At 42.9% G+C, this 20,218-nt stretch overlaps 1 protein-coding gene across 2 annotated transcripts; it reads left to right on the plus strand.

Moving 5' to 3' along the window:
- Positions 1 to 4: 4 nt before the first annotated feature.
- LOC103096070 (uncharacterized) lies at positions 5 to 8,694 on the plus strand. Of its 2 annotated transcripts, none has more exons than XM_007492179.3 (5): positions 5 to 271; positions 5,754 to 5,984; positions 6,186 to 6,332; positions 7,927 to 8,052; positions 8,398 to 8,694. In XM_007492179.3, exons 1-5 carry the CDS (start codon positions 94 to 96, stop codon positions 8,586 to 8,588), a joined length of 873 nt encoding a protein of 290 aa, XP_007492241.1. In that variant the 5' UTR covers positions 5 to 93; the 3' UTR covers positions 8,589 to 8,694. The 2 variants fall into 2 exon arrangements, with proteins under 2 accessions (XP_007492241.1, XP_056652919.1); XM_056796941.1 differs by having other exon boundaries at positions 6 to 271; positions 8,425 to 8,694.
- The last annotated feature ends 11,524 nt before the right edge of the window (positions 8,695 to 20,218 follow it).

Here is a 20,218-nt window from a genome sequence, read left to right on the forward strand (position 1 = left end):
GAATCCTGTCCTAGGAATTCTGCCTTCGTAGGACAGAGGGGAGAGAGTCTGGGCGTTCCGTGACAGTTGGCCAGGCTAGTTCACGTGAAGGCAATGGAGAAAGCATCGGAAACCTTATCAGAAGACAGCGACTCCTTGTCCCCTAAAGACAGTAAAAGGCAGACGCTCCTGAAACCCAGTCTGAAAAACAGCATACAAAAGAGGAGTATAAGTATGTCGTGGGCCCCAGGATCGAAGTCTGACGTCAGAAACTTGCCTGCTAAGCATGGAGGTGAGAAACCAGGGATGGGAAGAGAGAGGGAGGCCTCTGGATTGGGCTGGGCTTTTCTGGAGTTTAGGGTAGACGGGGCAGCCCTTGTTTGGGGGGACATGGCTCGAGATGAGGTGGGGCTCTGGGGATGGAAGGTGGAAGGCAGGGATTGCATCACTCCAAGCCGAGAAAGAGCCTGTTGTTTGCAGGCTGAGCTCTGAGATTTAGGGGATGTGCAGGGGGAGGAGTAGGGAATGAAAGCTCATGAACAAGGACAAAATCAGGGTGTTTGAGAGAGGTACAAGGCTTAGCCCATAGGCCAAGGGCCAGCAGTGAAAGGCTGGTGGTTTTCTAGGGTTCAGGATGACATTAGGGCTAGGCTCATGGGACCTCAGAAGACGAAGATGCGAGTGACAGAGATGAATGATTATGCCTCAAGAAATGGAAGCCACCTCAGTCATCATCTCCCCTCTCTCTTCTCTCCCCTCCCCTCAAACTTGACTCTTTCTCTTTATATTCCCGTTTTTGTAAATAGCCCCACCATCTTCCCTGGCATCCCCCCCCATCTATCTATTCATGTTGTTTAAAACGTATTTTATTTGGGGGCAGCTGGGTGGCTCAGTGGATGGAGAGCCAGGCCTAGAGACAGGAGGTCCTGGGTTCAAATCTGGCCTCAGACTCTTCCCAGCTGTGTTACCCTGGGCAAGTCACCTGACCCCCCTTGCCTAGCCACTCTTCTGCCTTGGAACCAATACATGGGATTGATTCCAAGACGGAAGGAAAGGGTTTTAAATAATTAAAAAAAAAAACAAGTCAAGCAGAACTTTCTAATGCATCTGCCATAATGGACAGGAAATGTGGTATTCTCCAAATCGGTCATTTGAAACAATAGTGATCATTGTACTTGATTGAGGACTTTTAATCTTGGAGGGTTTTCTTCAGTCATATTAGTATAGTCATTGCACGTATTATGTTTCTGCTTCTGCTTTTCTCATGCTAAACCCATTCCAAAAGTCTCCCATGTTTCCGTGAACTCTCCATTTTCAGTGCTTCTTTGAGAGAAGTGATTCTTAACATGGAGTCTGTGAGCTTGTTTTCTTTGCAGATAACTATTGCAACATCACTGGCTTCCTTTGTAATTCTATGCGTTTATTTTGTACATTTAAAGACAATATTGGGAGAAGGAATCCACAGACTCTATCAGATTGCTCTATTATATTTAAGCCCCTTGAGGGGAAAGACTATCTTCGGCCTCTTTTGCACCCCCAATGCTTAGCACAATGCCTGGCACATGGTAGGCACTAGATAAATGTTTATTAATGGATTAGAAGAGGTTTGTGACCCAAAGAGATTAAGAACCTGTATTATAGAGAAATGTTATTATATCCATATCCTGAGAGATGACAGACTCAATTGTAAGGGTTACAAATTAAAGATTTGGACTAAATATACAAAATGTGGTCGCCAGAAATTATTACTCAAATCAGAATGATTTGATAGCAATTTATTTATAAAATAGAGGGAAAGAGAGAAAGTAAGGAAATGAGAGAGAGTAGCTATTTACTCTGGCCTGGTCAGAACCAGGCAGGGCTTTGGAGGCCCCAGCAAAGGGGCCCAGAAGTAAATTAAACAAGGGTTTTAGACAAGGGGCCTCTCCAGAGACTAGTACCTCCAGAGAAGCCGGGAAAGAGAGTCAGCCTTTTTCATTAACCCACATAGTAGTTCTAAGGGAAAATCTAAGAGCAGTACGAAGTCTCCAAGCTGGAGCTTCTTCAAGGTCAGGTTCCCAGGCGAAAGAGCTGGTCACAGGAAGTTCTTGCCACTTTTAAAGACCCTCCCTTTTGTCACTTCCTGTGCCTCCCTTCCACTTTTCATGGACCAATGGCAGTTGTAGTTTTTCTTAGGACTGCCCAAGGCGCAATCAGTGGGTTTCTGAATCATCACTCACTATAGCACATGTGGGTCACAGACCTCCCCCACTTAAGGATAAGTGGGGTGTATACGCTTCTGGTGACTAAATCTAAAAATGGGCAGAGAAGAATTAATCTCATCTTCACACAATGCAGATTGAGTATATTATGTGTGTATAATATCTATATTTGGACATGGCCAATGCAGGAATTTGTTTTGCTTGACTAAACAATGTTTCAAACAGCAAAGTTTTGTTCCCCCTCCAATGGGGAGAATGGTAGGAGAGAAGCATATTTGTTGATTGACAAAAAAATAAAATTTAATTAAAACTTTTTTAAATATCAAAAGGGAAAAAATCATATGCAACAATTTGTTCAGTCATTCCCCATAGATGGACAACTATTTTACTCTGTTTTGTTTTGTTGGGGTTTTTGCTACTACAAAGAGTGATACCATGAAAATTGTGTCTTTCATTGACTTAGGGCAATGACAGTGAACCTTTTAGAGGAAGAGTATGGGCTGTGACCCTCCCTCTCACTGAGTGCAGGGTATTCCCTGCCCTGCCCCTTACCCCACACAGGGGAGGGAGGAAGCGTTCCCACTGGGCTGATGGGCAGAGGGGAGTGGGTGAAGTGAAAAAAATGTCCTCATTGCAGGTAAAGAAAGAGAGGGGAGTGGCCAAAGTGTTCTGCTCCCCTCCAGCTCTGCCACCTGTGAGCTGCTCACCTAACCCCCTGTGTGCTCCCATTGGGATGCTGGGTGGAGGGCAAGCGATGTAGAAAAATCTCATCAGGCAAAGTGGAGAGGGAGAGGGGAATAGCTCTACCTCTCCAGTAATGAACTCTGGGGATGGGGATGGGGAGGGAGGATAGCTGAGTACCCACAGAGAATGCTCTGCATGCCATCTTCGGCACCTGTGCCATAGGATCACTGTCTTGGGGTATCTGCTGAATAGTGGGATTGTTGAGTCAAAGAATGTGAGCAGTTTAGTAACTTTCTAACATAACTCCAAATAGATTTCTAGAACATTAGAACAATTTGCAGCTACACCAACAATGTATTAGTACACTATCTTCCTATAGCTTTTATGATACTATTTTCATATCTTACTATCATTGCTAGCTTGATGCGTGTACAGTGACACCTGCTATTTTCATTTATATAATTTGTAATTTGAACTATTCTTCCATGAGCTGGTTGCTAGATTATCATTCATCTTTTGAAAAATGTTTGCACATATCTTTTGACCATTTGTCTACTGGACAATAGCTCTTAATTATATATATATATATATATATATACATATATATATTTAGATCAGTTGTTTATATATTTGGAGTATCAGGCTTCTATTAGAGATGTTTCAGTCTGAACCTTTCTAGTGAATAGTTAACATCTTATCATAATTTTGTTAAAAAGATCTTTTATGTTTGAATCACTGAAATTATTTCTTTTTCAATCTTCTTATCTTTTATAATCTATCTCTTATCTAGTTATAAATTCTCTTTCCACCCCTAGATTACAATAAAGATAAACCTTCAGTGTTTCTTTCCTTTTTGCAGGGTATGTCCTTTTCTATTCAGATCACTTTTATATTTGGAATTTATTATGGCATAGGGTGCAAGAGAATGGTCTAAATCTATTTTCTTTTTTTTTTTTAACCCTTACCTTCCATCTTATAATCAATACTGTGTATTGGTTCTAAGGCAGAAGAATGGTAAGGGCTAGGCAATGGGGGTCAAGTGACTTGCCCAGGGTCACACAGCTAGGAAGTGGCTGAGGCCAGGTTTGAACCCACGACCTCCCATCTTTCTCAATCCACTGAGCCACCCAGCTTCCCCCTAAATCTATTTTCTACCATTTTTTTCTCCCAGAAAATTCTTTGTAATATATAAGACCTTCTCCTAGTACTTTGTGATTTGGGGTTTCTGGAACACTGGACTACTCTGGTTATGTTTTTCAAGGTCATGCTTACCTAATCTGTCTCAGTGATCTATTTTTTTAATCAGACCAAAAAGTTTTTGAAGATTACTGTATTAAAGTGTTGATGTGTAATGCCAAGCCTCTTTCACTCCTGATCTTTTCCTTTCTTTCCCTGATCACCTTGGGAAACAAACCTAATATTGGTATTGTTGGGTGAAAGAGTATACACAGTTTTATAACTCTGGGCATCATTTCAGATTATTCTCTAAAATGGTATGATAAATTCACAGTTCCACTGACAATGTTTCATGTGATTATATATAGCTTTGATTTCTTCATTCAAAAACTGCCTTTGACCATTTGTTAATTGGGAATGACTTATGTTCTTATATATTTGATAAATATCCCCATATATTTATGGGGAACCTTTGAGACCTTTATCCATGAAACTCCTATAATTACTCCACCTCACCTCCCAATGCTTTCCCTTTAATCTCCTTTCACTCTCTAAAACTTAAGTCATATTCTCTCTTTTGGAAAGACAATGTGGCATAATGGCAGTTGAGCTGGACTTGGCTACTTTCAACATTGGTGACTTTGGGCAAATGATGTCCTTTTTCTGGTCCTCCATTTTCTCTTCTGCAAAATGAAGGCAGCCTAGATGACCTTTAAGATTCTTCCCAACTCTAAACTCAGTGACATACTCAAAATCCTGCTGAATTCAATTCAATTCACTTCAACCACATTCACAAATATTTGCCTTATGCTAGGTGATGGGGAATACAAAGATAAAGATAAAACAGGTCCTTTTGAAAAAACACAAACTAATTACTTTGATGAAGGGGAAAGTGAGATAAGTGCCAAGGAAAGCCAGGGAAAGTGCTATGAAAAAATCTGAGGGAGGAAAAAACCCTTTTATCCATTGGGGAGGGGTAAAAATTAAATTAGTCTTATTTTAATAATTAGAGGGAAGAGATTCAAGGAAAACTTCATAGAAGTGAATGAGGTCTGACAAAAGAGAGAGATGTTCCTCTGGTAATGAGGAAGGGTTTCTCTTCTAGACTCCAGGGATGGTATCAACAAAGGTACATCAGCAAAAGGCAGGATAAAAATGAAGTGTTACGGGGGCAGCTGTGTAGCTCAGTGGATTGTGAGCCAGGCCTAGAGATGGGAGGTCCTAGGTTCAAATCTGGCCTCAGACACTTCCCAGCTGTGTGACCCTGGGCAAGTCACTTGACCCCCATTGCCTAGCCCTTACCACTCTTCTGCCTTGGAGCCAACACATGGTATTGACTCCAAGATGGAAGGTAAAGGTTTAAAAAAAAATGAAGTGTTACTTCCCCGACTGACTCTCACACATTTCCTGTCCATAACTTTTTTTTTTTTTCTGGAGTTAGAGTCAGAGATGAGGAGAGGGTTGAGTGTGAAATGGGGATGAAGTTATGGAGTGGGATTGGAGGAGAGGAGATGAGAAGATAGTGACAGAGATGAAATGGGGTGAGCTGGGATGAAGACAGAGAGAAAAGTGTAGATGGAGCAAGGGGAAAGAACTAGGAATCCGAATAAGGCGTGTTGTTGAGGATGGGCTTGGGAACAAAGAGATGGGTCGGGACTGAATGGGTCAGGACTGGATCTAATGAATATGCATCTTCTCACAATTCCTTTATAGCCGTCTCTTCCCCAGATTATACTTCTAGAAGTCCTGCAGACATCTGGAGAGAAAGTCGATTTGTCCTAAGGGCCTGGGCTCTCACCGTGAGTGCTTTAGGCTTTTTTCCACTTCTCTCTTTGGCTGATGGACGACTGGCTGTCATTGAAGTGTCAGACTTTCACAGTGAAGTCTTGGGCTACTGGACCAACTGTAAACAGCATTTCTGCCCAAACCTAGGCAAAGTCACAGGTGTGGAAGAGAACCTCAGGCAGGTGGGGCTGTGGGATGGCAGAGGAAAGGAGAATGACAGGGCTCAAAAATTCCTAACCATCTTTCCTATATCTAAGTCCATCCCTACCCCATTGTCATCCCCATCCCAAACTCCACACAGAGGGCCAGTTTGGGAGGAAACTGACCAGTGGCTTTACCAATATCCCTCCTCCTCTCCAGTGAGTAAACACCTAGGAATGGGCTTCATGTTTCTTGCCCTGGCCAGCCAGACCTTCTGCCTCCTTTTCATGGGCTTCTCTTTCCGACCCATCTTCCGAAGAATCAGTCGCTGCGATTTGGTCTTTGCTGTCCTCCACTTTAACAATGGTAGGACACATCTGCGGTCAGACCTGAGGTGCAACAAAAGGGAGGAATGGGATTGGTCCAGGGTGGGAAGAGGTGATTCCTCCTGAGGGAGGAGAATTATTAAGCACTTGGGTTAAGGAGACATCAGTTGGGAGGGGGAAAAGAGGCATGATTCTAAGGCCATCATATGAATCTTTGAACTTCATCTGGGCTTAGTTCTCCTTGGCAGTTTTTCTCAGCCTTACTTATATCTGGGTTTCTCTCTGTTTCCCTCTCAGAGTCTCTCTGGTCCATATCCCACTTCAGGTGAATCTATCTGTCCTCCGGGTGTCCCTCTTTCTTGGTTTGTCTCCATGTGTTTGTCTTTCTACGATCGTTTTGTTTTGTTGTACCCCATCTCTGTCTGTCTCTATTTCTGGCCTTTCCCTTTCTAACATCTCTGCTTTTCCCCCGTCTCTGTCTCTGTCTCTGGTCTTTCCCTCTCTAACGTCTCTGCTTTGTGGTGCCCCATCTCTGTCTCTCTCTGGTCTTTCCCTCTGCTGTCTCTGTTTTGTTGTGTCCCATCTCTGTCTATGGTCTTTCCCTTTCTAAAGTCTCTGTTTTGTTATGTCCCATCTCTGCCTCTGTCTCTGTCTCTGGTTTTTCCCTCTCTAACATCTCTGCTTTGTGGTGCCCCATCTCTGTCTCTGTCTCTGCTTCTGTTCTTTCCCTCTCTAAAGTCTCTGTTTTTCTGTGTCCCATCTCTGCCTCTGTCTCTGTCTCTGGTCTTTCCCTCTCTAACGTCTCTGCTTTGTGGTGCACCATCTCTGTCTCTGTCTCTGTCTCTGTTTCTGTTCTTTCCCTCTCCAAAGTCTCTGTTTTTCTGTGTCCCATCTCTGCCTCTGTCTCTGTCTCTGGTTTTTCCCTCTCTAACATCTGTTTTGTTGTGTCCCATCTCTGCCTCTGTCTCTGTCTCTGGTTTTTCCCTCTCTAACATCTCTGCTTTGTAGTGCCCCATCTCTGTCTCTGTCTCTGTTTCTGTTCTTTCCCTCTCTAAAGTCTCTGTTTTTCTGTGTCCCATCTCTGCCTTTATCTCTGTCTCTGGTCTTTCCCTCTCTAACATCTCTGTTTTGTTGTGTCCCATCTCTGCCTCTGTCTCTGTCTCTGGTCTTTCCCTCTCTAACGTCTCTGCTTTGTTGTGCCTGTCCCCGTCCTTATTTTCGTGTCTCAGACAGGTGGGAGGTTCTCTTCTCTCTCTCTCTCTCTCTCTCTCTCTCTCTCTCTCTCTCTCTCTCTCTCTCTCTCTCTCTCTCTCTCTCTGTCTCTCTCTGTCTCTCTCTGTCTCTCTCTCTCTCTCTCTCTGTCTGTCTCTCTCTCTCTCTCTCTCTCTCTCTCTCTCTCTCTCTCTCTCTCTCTCTCTCTCTTTCTCTCTCTCTCTCTCTCTCTCTCTCTGGTCCTCTGCTCCCTTCATCTGTTAAAATGTCCCGTTGTTTCCATGGCCCCAAACTCTCGGACTTCTGGGACTGGGCCCTAAGTGGCTCTGTGGCCAGGCAGCGTCCCCCGCTTATAGCCTGCGAGTCTCTCAAGGCTCTCTATGTAGCTCTGCCTTTGTGTGTCTGGCCCCGCCGGAGCACAGGAGCCCTGATTTCCCTCAGTTTGCTGCTCTTCACTCTCGAATGCTGGAACCTCTACCCCATCGAGGTGCTCTACGTTACCCCGTACTACCTGTGCTGGGGTAGCGGCGTGATGCAATATATATCAGGTAAGCGGGGCAGGGGGGTGATGAGAGCGGGAAGAAGAGAAGAAACGAGGGAAATGGAGAGTGCAGGGGAACCGTGGGGGAGGAAGAAGCGAGCCGAGAACTGGAAGGAAGATCGCGGAAGCGTTGGGAGAAGACAGGTGGGGGTAGGGGGAGAGAAGTGAGGGCAAGAAGGATAGACAGAAGAGAGGAGGACAAATAGAGAAGGGGGAGGCGAGGGCGGGGACCAGAAGAACAGCAAAGAGGGGACGCAGTGGGAAGGGGTGGCCTCCACTCCCAGCTGCCCTTCCCTTGTCTCCCTCTCTCTCGGCACCCCTTCCCCTCCCTTTTCTCTGGGCGCCGCCCCAGCTGTGTCTCCCCTCCACCCCGCTCCAGGCGTCGTCTGCCTGTTCAACTACAAGCACAACCTCCCAGTTCCCTTTTCGCTCCCGAAGCTGAGCGTAATCTTCTCGTACCATCGAAGACACTCGAGCATCAGCCCGAACGATACATACTCCCTCGGCACCCGGCGCAGGACCTGCTTCCAATCTTTGCCTTAGAACTCCTTCTCGATGTCCTAACCAGCCCCGTGTCTCCTGCCTCCCGCCTTCCCGTCGTTACTGACTCCCCAATAAATCCCGCGCTTCAGCGCATCTCCGCCACCCAGATCTTTTTGTCTAGTGCATCTGGGCTACAGGCTAAAAAGGCCGAGGCGGGGGAAGGGCGAGTAAGTGGAAACAAAGGAAAAGCGTTATATCTGGACCCATTTCAGGACAGAGCAATCACTAAAATTTCCTGGGCCTCAGTTTCTTTAGTCGTAAAATGGGAGGGGAGTGGGGCTAGAAGTGATGAAATGCCTTCTCAGAGAGATGAGGGGAGAGCTCAAGTTGAATAGAAAGGTTTCTTATCCAGCCCAACTCTTTCCCTCCCCACCCCAGTCCTAGTTCCTTTTTCTAAGCTAGGTTCCAAGCACACATTATGTATGAGATCACATCCTGGGGGTGAGCATCAGCACAGATTTGATTGAGGAAAATGTGTAATCCACACAATTCAGCTCAATGGAGAAGATTTCTGGGATGAAAGAGAAAGATCAGGTCCAGGGGCCTGCAGGAGAAAATCCCTTTGCTCTCCAACTAATCTGGAAATCTAGGTACCTAGGTCCTTAATATTCCTATTTTGTAAAGGGACTCTTATTCAGCCTCCAAGTCTCTACCTCTTTAGAAAGGGGATTTCCCCAGCTCTATTCCAGAACCCAAATGCTCAATTCCCATTCCCTTCCCTCCTTAGTTACCCAGGCATCCTGATCTCACTGATCCTATCCCCATTAGAATGTCAAAAGTCCTGATTCCCCATTAATTGTCCCTTCAGAGACCTAGACATCCTGATCCCCAGATTCCTACCCTTTAGAAACCCAGGCATTCAGATTCCCCGGGGAGATGTCAGCAGGACAGCAGGGTAGAAGAAGAAGCAAAGAGGAGAAGCAGTGAGTTTAAACTCTATGTGACCAATGGGTCCAAATTTGGGAAGAAAGCTCCCTGAATCCCAGGGATCAAGCCTGGACATCTTCCTCTGAGACTGCCTCCCAGACCTCCTTCCCCTCCCCTCCCTTTCCCTTTTCCTTCTCCCACAGAGCCTGTAATGTCACTGTCAGCCAGCCAGGACTTTCAAGGTCCCAGAAGCCCTTTCTCTTTCTTCTTGACCATTTTGGCCCCAAATTCAGAGCCAACAGAATCCTGAACTATCCAGTTCACTGGGTGGCCTTGTATTGTGGTTGCCAAACTGTAAAGATTTAAAATTTGGGGGGAAACTAAGGCAGGTAGAAATTAGTTTCTCTCTGTAAGGAGTATATTTTTATGAGGTTTATTAAAGGTTAAAGATTAAAGAAAATACAGAATAAGAAAGCACATGTCTAGGCCCAAAGAGACCTAGACAACCTCACCTACATCATGAAAGAGATGTGTCTGCTCAGAAGCATAAGTAGGAAAGAGACCCAGTAGCCTTTACAGCCAGGTTAAATAGAAATTCTTGACCTCGGCCCAAGTGGAAATCTCAGTGAGATTAGAGGGCATTCTGGGAGCTAGCAAGGACTCCTGGGGATTGGAGTCCGGAGTTCAAGTCTCCATTTTTACAGGCTCTAGAGTGCCAGAGAAAGACCAATAGCCTAAAGAGCTTTGACTCAGGGGGAGCAGTGACAGGCATGGCAAACTGAGACAAAGAGAATGATAGCCAGAAAGACTGTAGGGACAGGGTCAGAGACAGTGAGAGGGCATGCTGAGGGAGATAAAAGGAGAAGGACAATCAGATGGGTGAGGATGGCAGAACTGTGAAAACAACAGAGGCGGGAAGACAAAGATAGATGACAGGGACAACTATAGACAGAGAACAGGAAAAGAACCCCACAGAGGTGGGACAGAAAGACAAGCTCCTTAACTCACTCAGTTTGGCATTGAGCAACAGTTAGTACACACTGATAATAACACCTCCACATGTGAAATTATTGGATTTGTACAAGGTGACCTGCCTTGATCTGAGGAACTAGCACAGTCAGAACCACCCCAAATCTGAAATCAAGGGGGTCTTGATTCTGAAGGGGAAATGGAACAAAGAAGAGAACTGAGGTATCCTGGAAAAGAGAAAGGGGAGGTCCTGGGAGGGAGCTGAGGACCAGGGCTTAGACAATAGATAGAAGGAAAACCAACTCTTTCCCTGCCCCCTTGGCTAGCCTGAATTCTCAGCCTCCCCTTTTGATTTTATAATTGGACAGAAACAGTCTTAAGACCAGGACTGAGAGCTGAGGTCCCCACTGTGAGGAAGGCTGGCACATAAGAAAAGTGCCAGGCTGAAGAGTGTGTGGAACTGATCACCTCGATGGGGGAGGGACCCCAGGACTTTGGAATCTTGAGGAGAAGACTCTGGCTGGTAGGAGAGTTGGTCTCTCTCAGTTGGGAGAAGCCGAAGAGAGAAGGTTGAAAAAGACTTTCTCCTGAGGGTTACTCCTCAGGGTTTTTTCCTGTCTGTGAGGTCATGGAATTTCACAGCCACCATGAAGCTCCCAATGGTCAAAGCAATAATACCACCTGCACACAGGCATACACCAGCAGGACCATTTATTGCATGATACGGGACCTTTATCATATTGAGGATTGTAAACCCCATACTGACCAGAGCCAAGGCCATGGCCACAAAAAGGAAGATAAAATCCTGACATGAAGGCCAGTGTTCAGCTGTTTCACCATGTGAGGAAAGACAAAGTTTGCAGCTTTTTTTGCTCACTTAGGCAATTTTTAACCAATTCATGGACACACTCTAAACTTAGGAGCTCTGAGAAAGACAATTCCCCACTGCCTGGTTGAGAACAATGTCACATAGCCTCTGCTGTCTCTTCAGCTCTTCTTGTCAATTCAGATTTATGGAGGAACAATCATTTTACGGGGTGCAGACAGATATGTCAACTCTTCAGGCCAAAGGGGGGCATTTCTCTGTGTGTATGTGTGTGACAAATTTGATTCTTGTGGGTTTACTGCTTCTTGTGGATCTGCTATTATGTTACTGGAGTGCACAGGTTTTACCATATCTTTTGGATCAGGTTCTTGTTTACCTACTCCCTCTTGTGAATCTGTTGACATAGAAACCATTCCCTCTTTGGTGGTATCTTCTGGGAATGACTTCAATATAGATCCACTTGCCCCTGTATCACTGAGATCTTTGTAACTCTGTTCTCCCATTTCTGTCCCAAGATATGGCTCTGGAGTCTCTTATAAATTAGCTATTATGGTATTTACACACACAGGTTTCCCATTATCCTCTTTACTTTCTTGCCTCCATGGTTTGTAATGCACATGTATAATTAGTAGATGTTTCAGGTTTTGTAGATGTTACAGTGTAATCTGCCATCCCCTCTTTAGTCATTCCACTCTCATTCAGTGCACTATTATTAACTAGCTTTGTATCACTTTGGACCACTGCTGTCTGTGAGCTACCAGCCTGCTCAGAGGACAGGTTTGTGTTTGTGTTCATTTCAAATTAAGAACTGCTTAGGTGATGTTTCACTATCAAAGACTCTTCTGTTCCCACTCCCTTCGATTGTTTTGCAGTCTCTGGTACAGGGAATAGATAGTCATTAGAATTTTGGTTCTGAACCAATCCCCAGGACTGGTATCTTTGAGTGTTATAAGATTTTGGATACAATCTTGTGGGTAAAAGTCTTTGGCTTTGGGATTTAAATGAGTTCTCCCCTCATTTCTCTTTCTTTCCCCTCCTAGATGTATAAATGTATCTGTTTCAAGATCATTTGCAAAAATGTATCATTTGTCAGAATGATCTGGATACTTAAATTGCTGTTTTAAAGATTTGCTCCCCCTGTTTGATTTTTCCACTGCCTAGGCCCATTCTGAAAGCGAAGAAATTTTCCAAAAAGGTTTTAATCTGTTCCTTACTTTTCTCCATTCAGTTTTGTGTGCCTGTATATTGTCATAATAAATGTAATGGTTCATGTCTGCTATTAAGTGTGTAATTTCTCTCTCCATCTCAATTATAGACTTTTGTTTTGTATTTAAGTTGCTTCCCTTGGCATCTTGCCCAACTATGTGTTTCTCCGCCATGAAATTTTAAAGTTTTCTTTTTCCTTTCTACCATTTCCCTCTTTTCACTTTATGCTTACGCCCTCCTGTTTCCTCCCTGGGATACCTTCCAAATTCATCTCTTTTTTACTAAATAATGCTAGAGCCTGGCATAATGTGGTATAATGATTATTCCTCAATATAACTTCTGAATAATGGGGTTTCGCTCCAGAAGCTATTGCTGCTTCCATGGATTTCAGGTCTGGGGTCTCCTGTTCTTTCAGTCTGCAGTGAGAGCAACACTGATTGCTATTAGAGTCCTGTCTCCCATAGTTTTTGTTATTATATACTTTTTCTTGATAATATGTATTTTGATCTTTCCCCTCTCTCCTATTTTGGCCCTTTTCATAGTGATGTTTCACTGGGCAGTTTCTTACTATGTGTCCCTGACGAGAACATAAAAAGCAAGTTCTGGTGTCTCTTTGCACCTTCTGTTGACTTTGAGGTGTCTTCTATTCTGTGTGGTTTGTCTGTTAAATTTCTTAATTGTAGCCCAGTTCTTAACCTCCTGTAATTCTTTCTGCCTTAATATTGCAGAGGTCTTTTCGAGCTTCTTTTTTCTTTTAGATCATCCTTTTCTTTTTCCTGATCTACTTTGTTATCATGGAGATAGGTGGCAACATCCCTAAGTTCATTAAGTGAGATGGTGTCAAACTTAGGGAAATAGTTCCTGAAGAAATCCCTCAAGGGCTTATCACAGCCCTTGAGAAATTGTCTCCTCACATGTGCCTCTGATTCTTTTGAATCAGGGTTAAAGCCCAATAGTCCCTCAGTTTTTGTTTTTGTTTTTTTCAATAAGGTGATCGATAAATGTGCTTGGGTGTTCATTTTTTTCTTGTGATAATCTGTCAAATTTTCCCTATGCATTGGGTCTTTCTAACAATTGCTTCATTCCCTGCAATAGATCCTCACAGCATTTTCTTAGATAAGTCATTGATCTTGGATTAGAAAAATCCAGATCTTCAGAAATTTCTGGCCAGCTCGTGAGTGAGAAACTATTTCTAGTTTGCTCAATAAAGTTTTTATGTTTCTGGGGCATAAAAAGTTCAGATAAAAGAATTTCTATATCCTCAAAATCTGGTTCAGAGAGGCAAAATGCTCTTTTTAGTTCTTTAATCTCAAGATAAGACTCTAATAAAAATTTAGCATGCATTTACATAAAGACTCTAAGTCATGGGTGATGGATGACTTATGAACCTTTGCATGTAAAATGCCAGAGTTATCAGTGACCTTAACTACATCATGCAAAGGCATAATCTTTTGAACCCCTAATGCATTTGCAAGATTGTTAGCAGATGCATTAGTTGGTGCCTCATTGTTTTGTGCCTGTATGTTATTGGCAAGGTCATTTCCCCCTATTGCCCCTAATGGTGTCCCAGTATTAGTATTAGTAACTACATTGTCCATATTAGTTTGTCCCATCACATCCCCAGTCTCCACATCGTTTCCCTTCCCCATGCCTTGTTTTCTCTTCATGTAATCCTGGCATATCTCAGTTATAATAGGGATCTGACAAAACAATGCTTCTAATCTATTATTGATGACTAGAGCATGTACAGTTTTCTTTTGGAAGATCAGGTTGGCAGCAGCTTTGATATTTTTTAAGATGTTAGTCACTGCCAAAAGTACAACATACATTTGGGGTATGATTTGCCAGAGGTAATTCACATCTAGATAATTCATTGGTAACTGTGTCCATTCCACAGTCATATTGGTTAATTTCCCCAGAACGTTGTCTATCATCCCTGCCACTGTATTATAAATGATACAGTAGCCCCAATAAATTGTAATTATTCTTACCACAGCAGACCACAATATTAGTTGTAACATGTTTCCCATTAGATCTTTCCTAGACTCTAATTGCCAGGAGTTAACGGTTAGAAAGTGGTTGTTATCTCCACAAGCTTTGCTTCTAACCAGGATCTAAAATGGCTAGATCCTATAAGCTGATAGCCCTGATACAGCCTCCCTTTTACAATGGCCTCTCTTCCTCAGTTTTCCAAATGACCAGAGTGGCAGTTGGTAACTGACTTGTACTCCCCCCACCAGGAATCAAGATGTTTTTGATCCTGTGTGGAAACTCCTGGGCAGAGCCAGTGACTATGGCTGCTAGCTCAGGAGTTACAACTGACTGTTGGTGACAGTGACAGTTGGTGACAATTGGTCACCAAAGATTTTTTTTAATTGAGTTCTTTTAAATCTGGGGTGCCAATTGTATTTGAGGCCTTGGCAGCCTGAGATCCCTGAGAAAAAGTCAGGTTGACTCACCCTGGGTTTGGGCCCTTGGCCACAGTTCAGACTCAGGGCAACAGGAGCTGAAGTAGTCGGACAGAGATTTAAAATGTCTTTCTCAGGTTTACTCTTCAATAGTCTTTTCAATTGGGAAATGTTGGGGGGAAAGATTTCCAGTCACAGACAGAAAAAAGTGAGTAACCCTCAGGAGAAATTCTTTTTGAACCTTCTCTCTTTGGCTTCTCCCAACTGAGAGAGACCAACCAAAAGTCTTCTTCTCCTCAAGATTCCAAAGTCCTGGGGCCCCTCCCCCATCGAGGTAATCAGTTCCACACACTCTTCAGCCTGGCACTTTTCTTATGTGCCAGCTTCTGTCACACCACACTGGGACTTGGGGGGCTAACTAGATAGGTGAACACCAACAAAAAAAAAGAAATGACTATCAGACCTTCAACGATCCATGGCCTCTGGGGCCACAATTCCCAAGTGGTCACCCCACAACTATCGTACAGGTGATTCTATCTCCCATTTCAGGTTCTTCCTTTCTCCCCCTTCCCACCTCAAGCTTCTTGAACATGTCCGTGTTGGTTTGGAGGATAGTAAGATTGTTTTTAGATCTGGCACCAAGTATCCTGAACAGCCTGAAGTCACTTTCAGCTGAGACTTCTGGCCAGATGCCTATAACTGCCAGCTGTCCCCTGGGCACTGCTGGCATTTAGTTTCTATCATTCCTCTGGACCCATGCCATCCCAATAAAAAAAACAAAGAAGGAAGAGAATAAATAGGAGGAATTAAAAGGAAATGGCAATGGTGTTTGGTGTTGATGTTGGCATTGGTATTGGTGTTGGTGTCGGTAGACCACAGTGGATGAGAGACAATGGAAGAGAACAGAGATGAGAGAAATGGGGGGAAGAAACAATTTTCCAAAACTGTTTTTGGCACTCCAAACCTTCAAAATCCAGGCTGATTTCTTTTTTTTCCCATCTTGCTCTCTGTAATTCAGGAAGACTACTTACCTTGCCCCTATTCCTTTCTCATCCATTTCAAAGCCATGTTCACTGCACTCTGGTTGCCCTCCTCATCACCCTCTCTCTCACTGGAACCTGCCCTGGGACCCTGGGCTCTAATAGATGAATTTTTGCCCTTGTTCAGATCCATCACCTGGCCATTTGCAAACTTAACTTTCTCCCTCATTTTCTAGCTCCTGTTATGTGTAAAATGTAAGCACCTTGAGGGCAGTTTATTTTAAATATGGGACAGTGAGGTGGTGTGGATAGAATTCTGGGGCTGGATTCTAGAAGATCTGAATTCAAATGTAGCTTCAGACACTAGTCAGGTGACCCTGGGTAAATCACTTAACCTCTGTTTTCCTTTTTCCTCATTTGCAAAATGAGGATAATAATATCTATATAATATCTATATAGTAATATCTAGTAACTATCTACCAGGGTTAGAAGAATTTTAAATGAGAGAATATTTATTAAAAAAAAATTCTTAGTACAATGCCTGGCACATATAAATGTTGTTTGTTTGTGCATGTGTACACACACATATACAAAAATATATATAAAGAAATATAAACAATAGCTAATATATATATATATACACATGTGAGCTATTGATTATATTTCTTTTTTTTTTAACCCTGACCTTCTTAGAACTGATACTAAGTATCAATTCCAAGGCAGAAGAATGGTAAGGACTAAGCAACTGGGGTTAAATGACTTGCCCAGGGTCACACAGCTAGGAAGTTTCTGAGGGCGGATTTGAACACTACATATCACATCTCTAGGCCTGGTTCTCTATCCACTGATCCACCTACCTTCCCCTAATTAAATTTTTATCCTCACACTTCTTATCAAGGTACCTAGAATATCACTTAATGAATCTATTTTTTATTCATTCACTTACTCACTCACTCACTCTTTCATTCATTCATTCATTCATGCATTCATTTCAGTGTCTTAAATATCAGCTTTTCTCCATGTCTGCAATGGTCTTCCTTTTCACACCTCTTCCTTTTGAAACCCATAGCACCCTTCAAGGCTAAATTCAAAGACTGCTTCCTTCAAGAGACCTTTACTGGGGGCAGCTAGGCAGCTGGGTAGCTCAGTGGATTGAGAGCCAGGCTTAGAGATGAGAGGTCCTAGGTTCAAATTCAGTTTGAACCTAGGCCCAGCTGTGTGACCCAGGGCAAGTCACTTGATGCTCATTGCCTAGCCCTTACCACTCTTCTGCCTTGGAACCAATACACAGTATTGATTCCAAGATGGAAGGCAAGGGTTTAAAAAAATTTTTTAAGAGACCTTTACTGACTCCCCTCATTATTTTGTCTCTCTCCCTCCTAGACATTTAAATTAATTTGTTTTTATTTTGCTAATATTTTGTATTTATTGATATGAAGATTAAATATAACTCTCCTCTGATTGCAAAGATTAAATTATAACTCCTGCCCATTTTTAGATCTAATCACCAAAAGTGTAAACATCCCACACAAACATTAAGTGGGAGATCTGTGAGCCATGTTTGTGATAGTGGGTGATAAATCAGAATAGACTGATAGCCTCCTGGGCAGTCCTAAATCAGGGCTTTAACTGTGATTGGTAGACATAGAATTAGGGGAAGGCTCAGGAAGTGACACAAGAGAAAATGTCTTTAAAAGGGAGTGACAACTTCCTGAATGCAGTTTTACTTGGAGTTCTTCATTCTTTGGAGTGGAGGCTGAAGGAGAAATCTGCTAACTGGACCTGAGACCCTGTTCCTGATGAGACTGTTGGACTGACACATGGTGAGTGAAAGAGCTGACTCCTTTCCTGGATATTTTCTGAAGAAACTAGCCTCAGGAGAGACTAGCCTCTTGAGAGAGTTTTTCCCAAGGTCCTTGGCTTTGCTGAGGCCAGCTAAGAACCAACTCTCCCTGCCCGAGTTGGACTAGGAGCTGCGAAGTAAATTACTTATTGCTTAGGCTAGATATCTTACCCTATCCTCTATCTGATTGTTCTTACTTCATTCTTTCTCCATTTTATAAATAAATTGTAAATAAATCTCTTTGGAATAAATTAAATTCCTAATGACCACACTCTTAAATAACCCAGTCTAACACTTTTATAAATAACCCCTTTTCCCCCCTACATTGATATAGAGACTGCTAGGGGTACAGTGATGAGTACTTGGCCAGGAATCAGAAAAATTTGAGTTCAAATCTGTTCTTAGATGCTTACTAGTTGACTGACTCTGGGTGAGTCAATGAACCCCCATTTGCCTGAGTTTCCCCATCTATAAAATTGATATGATAATGGTCTCTATCTCCCATGAGTTGTTGTGATACAATAATTGTTAAACCCTTAACATAGTGCCTGTCACATAGTAGATGCCATATGTTTTTGTTGTTCAGTTGTTTTTCTGAGGGCAGGAACTATTCCCAGTACTTACCACAGAGCCCAGTACTAAGTAAATGCTTCTGGAATGAGCTAGAGGTAAATAAGGGGGAATTAAGGTGAATTAGACAATTAAAGATAAACCAGGGATGAGCATGAGTGACAAGACTGGACAAGAAATAGAAGGGAAGGAGGTGATAGAATTGGATGCAGAAATGGAGGAAACTGGAATCTCCATCTAGGGCACTTAGCACAGTACCTGGTGGAGTGAGTGCCTAATAAACACTTCTTTACTGGCTGGCTGATTGGATAAAGAAAAGAATTGAATAAAAAGAACAGAAATAATGAAGAAGTGGAGGCAGTGATGGAATGGAGGTGAACAGGGAACATGGAGAAACAGAATGGTATAGCAGAAAGAGTAATGATAAGAGGAGCTGGGAAACCTGGGTTAAAACCCCACATCACACATCTAGTGACTGTGTATCTCCCAAGGAAGTCACCCCTCCCAGAGCCTCAACTGACTTATCTCTACAATGAAGAGAAAGCTGTGCCACTTGAATCACAATATAGTTGTAAGAAAGATGTAAATCTATGCTTTGTTACTATACTGGAAATAGAGAAGTATATGGTCTGGGAATGGCAGAATGAAGGCAAAATACCTTTGTATGCTTGTGTGCTCCAGTATGCTCAGGTATGACTTTAAATACAACAGCCAAAGGTGAAAAGGACTACATTTCCCAGGATGCCTGGACCAAGAACTTGACTATTCATAGGAGACATCAAATCTGGAGCTGAGCTATGGAAAATGGCTTCATGGGAAATAAAGCTTTTGCTTTCTTCCAATAACTATTTGCACTCTAGAATTGGCATTTAGTAATTTTGGGGGTTGCTTTTTTGCTTTTTGGGGTTGTTTGTTTTTTTACTATGCCTATTCCATGAGGGAATATTGGGAACATAGGGAAATAATGGAAGTCATTGCATTGGGAATTGGAAGAAAATATGGAGACCAGATATGGTCTATTTAACCTATACGCCTCATTTTTCTGAGAAGTCCAAGAAAATCCAAATGACTTTGTCCTAGGTCACACAACCCACACATAACCCAACCAAGCCCTCTGACTCCAAATCCAGTGTTCCTCTTACCACAACATATTACCACCTACAAACGGAGGTGGAAGAAAGAAGAGAATGGAATAGAAGAGAATGACATCCTGCCATGTTCTAGATAGTGAGGGCAGAGAAAATGTGTTACCTAATCTTTGCATCTTCATCACTGAGCGCAGATGAGAAAGAAGAGACAAATTCGAGGCAAAGAGAAGAAATTAGAGGAAAATGAGGGGAACCAAAGCATGGGGTTGTAGGGGAAGTAAGGTTAGAGATTGAAGATATTGTCTCTAAGCAGATACTTCTAGGCATACACAAGTGAAGACAGGCAACAGTGAAAAGAAGTGTTAGCACTGTTGTCTGAGGTCCTGGGTTAAAATCCTACCTTAATAGCTATTTTGGACTAGTCACTTCCCTTCTCTTTGCCTCAATTTTCTCACCTTTAAAATGGGAAGGCAAATGTTTATACCATCTACCCCACTGAATTATCATTAGTCCTGAAGAATAATGAGAAGAAATAGAAGGGTCGATAGGGATGTTTTTCAGCCCGCAACACAAATAGCAATAATATCTAGCATTTTTATAGCACCACAGTAAAATGTTTTACAAATTTTATCTCACTTAATCTTCACAACTCTGGGAAGAACTGCTATTATCATCCCCATTTTACAGATGAAGAAACTAAGGCAGACAGAAATTAAGCAATTGGTCCAGAGTCTCACAGCTAGGAAGTGTCTGAAAAATGGATTTGAACTTGTTTCCCTGACTCTGGGTTCAGCACTCCTCCCACTGTGCCCCCTAGCTTTTCTACTTTGCCTGCTCCACTCTGATCATACCATTCTTAGTCAGAGCCTGGCA

Source organism: Monodelphis domestica, chromosome 4 (assembly GCF_027887165.1).
Source record: "Monodelphis domestica isolate mMonDom1 chromosome 4, mMonDom1.pri, whole genome shotgun sequence".
NCBI lineage: Eukaryota > Metazoa > Chordata > Mammalia > Didelphimorphia > Didelphidae > Monodelphis > Monodelphis domestica.